Source organism: Caretta caretta, chromosome 1 (assembly GCF_965140235.1).
Source record: "Caretta caretta isolate rCarCar2 chromosome 1, rCarCar1.hap1, whole genome shotgun sequence".
NCBI lineage: Eukaryota > Metazoa > Chordata > Testudines > Cheloniidae > Caretta > Caretta caretta.
The window spans coordinates 4035669-4038881 of record NC_134206.1 but is presented as its reverse complement, the minus strand read 5'-3'; the positions used below and the strand labels follow the sequence as shown (position 1 = coordinate 4038881).

At 44.8% G+C, this 3213-nt stretch overlaps 1 protein-coding gene across 1 annotated transcript; it reads right to left on the bottom strand.

Moving 5' to 3' along the window:
* Nucleotides 1–840: 840 nt before the first annotated feature.
* Nucleotides 841–1779, bottom strand: LOC125626758 (olfactory receptor 52P1-like). The gene has a single exon (XM_048830190.2). The coding sequence runs from the start codon at nucleotides 1777–1779 to the stop codon at nucleotides 841–843; it is 939 nt and encodes a 312-aa protein (XP_048686147.2).
* Between the last annotated feature and the right edge of the window lie 1434 nt (nucleotides 1780–3213).

Genomic DNA, 3213 nt, shown 5'->3' with positions numbered 1-3213 from the left:
GGCATCTAGACTCAAGGATTTCATCCATTTATCTTCTTTCATTCTCACTTATTTACTTGCCTTTCTCTTCCTCCCATTATGATTCACAGAAACTGCCACCTAGATTTTGACTTTGCATCTAAAACCTTGCTTTCCAATTAACCCATTACTATTAGGTGTTCTATTTTATTAGTTCATACTGGCTGAGTGCACATCATATGGTTACAATTGGTGGTTCCCACAATTCAGGGAACCATAGTCCAGTTCTCAAAAGCACACAATTTCACAACTCTCGCTAATTAGCTCTAGTAGAATGTCCTCAATCCCTGCAGCAGCTTTCCAGTATTAGCACTTTCCAACAGAAATGCTTGGTTTCCCCTCCAGGATTCTTTAGGGACTCGATGTAGAAAATCAGGTAAATTTTGCTCACCAGATCACTGTACATATGATAAAGAAATGCAGTGCTGTATTTGCTTTATTTGTATTTGGTTGTCAGAAAAAATAGCTTAATCTTGTCAAACAGACAAGGACCCAATTCACATAGGGAAGCCACCCTGCTTCAGAAAGGTGCAGTATCTTCTGGTAGTCTGACTGCCATAGAGAGGCCGAGTGGCAGCAGGAGAGAGGATGGAAGCTGATGGGTGAAACTGAAAGAGCAGGTGATGGTCAGAGAGAGGGAACTCAGCGAGAGAAAGAGCAGTGCTTGGTCATTGAGTGATAAGACATTAGGTGTAAGGAATTTCTCAGACTGTGAACTTCCACAATCGTGTGTTCAGCCAAACTAGAGAGCACCCGTGATTAATGAGGAGATCTCCTTTCGCCCTCTTGTCACACAGGTTTAAAGTCATTGACCCCCAGCTATCATATTCTGCAGGTGTATTTGCCCACTTTGTCACAAAGTTCTTTGATTCTGACCCCATAAATGATAGGGTTGAGCATGGGTGGGAGGACGACATAGAGGTTAGCCAAGATGATGTGGACATGGGGAGCGATGCCCTCTCCAAACCGATGAATCAGAGTGGTTAAGAGGACAGTAGTATAAGAAATCAGCATCACACAGATGTGGGCTGTGCAGGTGTTGAGGGCTTTTTGATGGGCTTTCTTGGAGGAGATTCTGAGGACAGCCCTGATAATCAGGCCATATGACAGGACAATGAGTGCCAGGTCTAACCCAATGACTAAAAACACTATCACCAAGCCATACATCCTGTTGACTGTGATGTCCCCACATGACGTCTTTGCCACAGCTATGTGGTCGCAGTACATGTGGGCGATAAAGTGGTTGGCACAGAATGGCAACCTCCTCAGGAGCAGGGGCATGGGCAGAATGAAGAGAACAGCTCTTATCAAACCCACGAGCCCTAGATTAGCTATGCATGTGTTGGTGAGGATGGTGGTGTATCTCAGAGGGTTACATATGGCAACATATCGATCGAAGGCCATTGTCACAAGGACAGCTGAGTGCATCGTATAAACCGTGTGAAGGAAGAAAGTCTGGGTGAGGCATCCACCCACAGTCATGCCCTTCAAATTGAACCAAAATATACACACTGCTTTCGGCACGGTGGATGTAGACATGCCAATGTCTGTGACTGCCAGCATGCAGAGAAGCAGGTACATCGGCTTGTGCAGGGTCTGCTCTTTGCCGACAACAAAGAGAATCATGAAATTTCCCATCAGGCCAATAATGTAGAACATAGAGAAAGGGATGGAAATCCAAAGGTGGGCAGCTTCCAGGCCAGGGATGCCCATTAGGATGAACCCTGAAGGATCAGAGGGGGTGAGGTTAAAAACAGCCATGAGATGGTTGATCATTCGATCACACTCAGAAATGCTCCAGGTGCCTGTGAAGGGAGAGAAACACAGCGAGGTGGGTTACACACTTCATAACAATTATTGCAGTAAATATTTTATAGTTATTACCAATGTAGAAAGAGGGTTGAGCAGTAAATTGCCAACATTTACAGATGGCACCAGAATATTTCAGTCATAGTCCAGTCTAAAGAAGTCCTCAGAGGGAGCTAACAAAGCCAGGGGAATGGGCAGCATGCTGGCAGATGAATTTCAGTGTCAGTAACTGCAGTGTTTATGCCCATTGGAGGTATAAACTTGAACTCCTCAAAATCCTGACAGGGGCCTGGGCATCATGGTATACAGCTCTGTGAAACCCTGCTCACAGTGCAAGCAGGGACAGAAACTGAGCACAATATTGGGATGCAGGAGTAGTGGGGTACAAAATCATACAGAAAATACAATGCCATGAGATCAGTCAGTCAATGTTTCACCATCCTCTGGACTCCTCTGTGTAGTACCAGGCACCCTTCTCGTACAGGATATTGCAGGACCAGAGTGGTTTAGGGAAGGGCAACAAGAATGATTAAGGGCCTGGGGGGAAACTCATATGAAGATAGGTTGAAAAGACTGGGATTGTTACCTTACAAAAAGAAAAGGAGTACTTGTGGCACCTTAGAGACTAACCAATTTCTCTAAGGTGCCACAAGTACTCCTTTTCTTTTTGCGAATACAGACTAACACGGCTGTTCCTCTGAAACTTACCTTACAAAGGAGATGAATAAGAGGAGACATGAGAAAAGTCTATAAAATATTCACTGGTAAAGAGCTGATCGATGATATGTTCTCCCTGTCTCATGACGTTACACTGAAACATGCCCTATTCAAAACAGATAAAAATAGAATGCATTCTCCACTCAGTGCCCAATGTGACTGAGGAACTTGTTGCCACAAGAGGTTGTTCAGACCATAAGCTAAGCAAGAATCAAGAAGAGTTTGGACATTTACATAGTGAGATTATCCAGTTAGAATAGTTAGAGCTAAATAAACATTTTGGAAAGCCTATACACCCCTGTGTTTCAGGGCACAAGCCAGTCTCTAGCTGTTAGGCATTCGGGTGATGCTCTCAGGATTGTCAGGTCATCCCCCCCATCCACCTACTACTGGGTTTCTTACACCTTCTTCTGCAGCTCCTAGGGCTGTCAGTGTTAGAGAGAGGACACTGGACTAGATGGACCATAGTTGTAGTCCACAGTGCCATTCATGTATTGGAAAGGAGCCAAGTTCCCTAAGGGAAATAGCGATTATCATGCTGGGCTATGACACTGTGCTCTGCAGAATGGGCACAAAGAGCACAAGGGTCTTCATATTTAGGGTTAAAAGCCTGCCCCTGTTACTTCCCTTGTTTCTTTTGGTGAGACACTTTCTTGAAGGCATCCAGCT

Bases quoted from the DNA above. Each gene is read 5' to 3' on its own strand.
- LOC125626758 (XM_048830190.2), bottom strand. From the start codon at position 1,779: ATGGCTGTTTTTAACCTCACCCCCTCTGATCCTTCAGGGTTCATCCTA.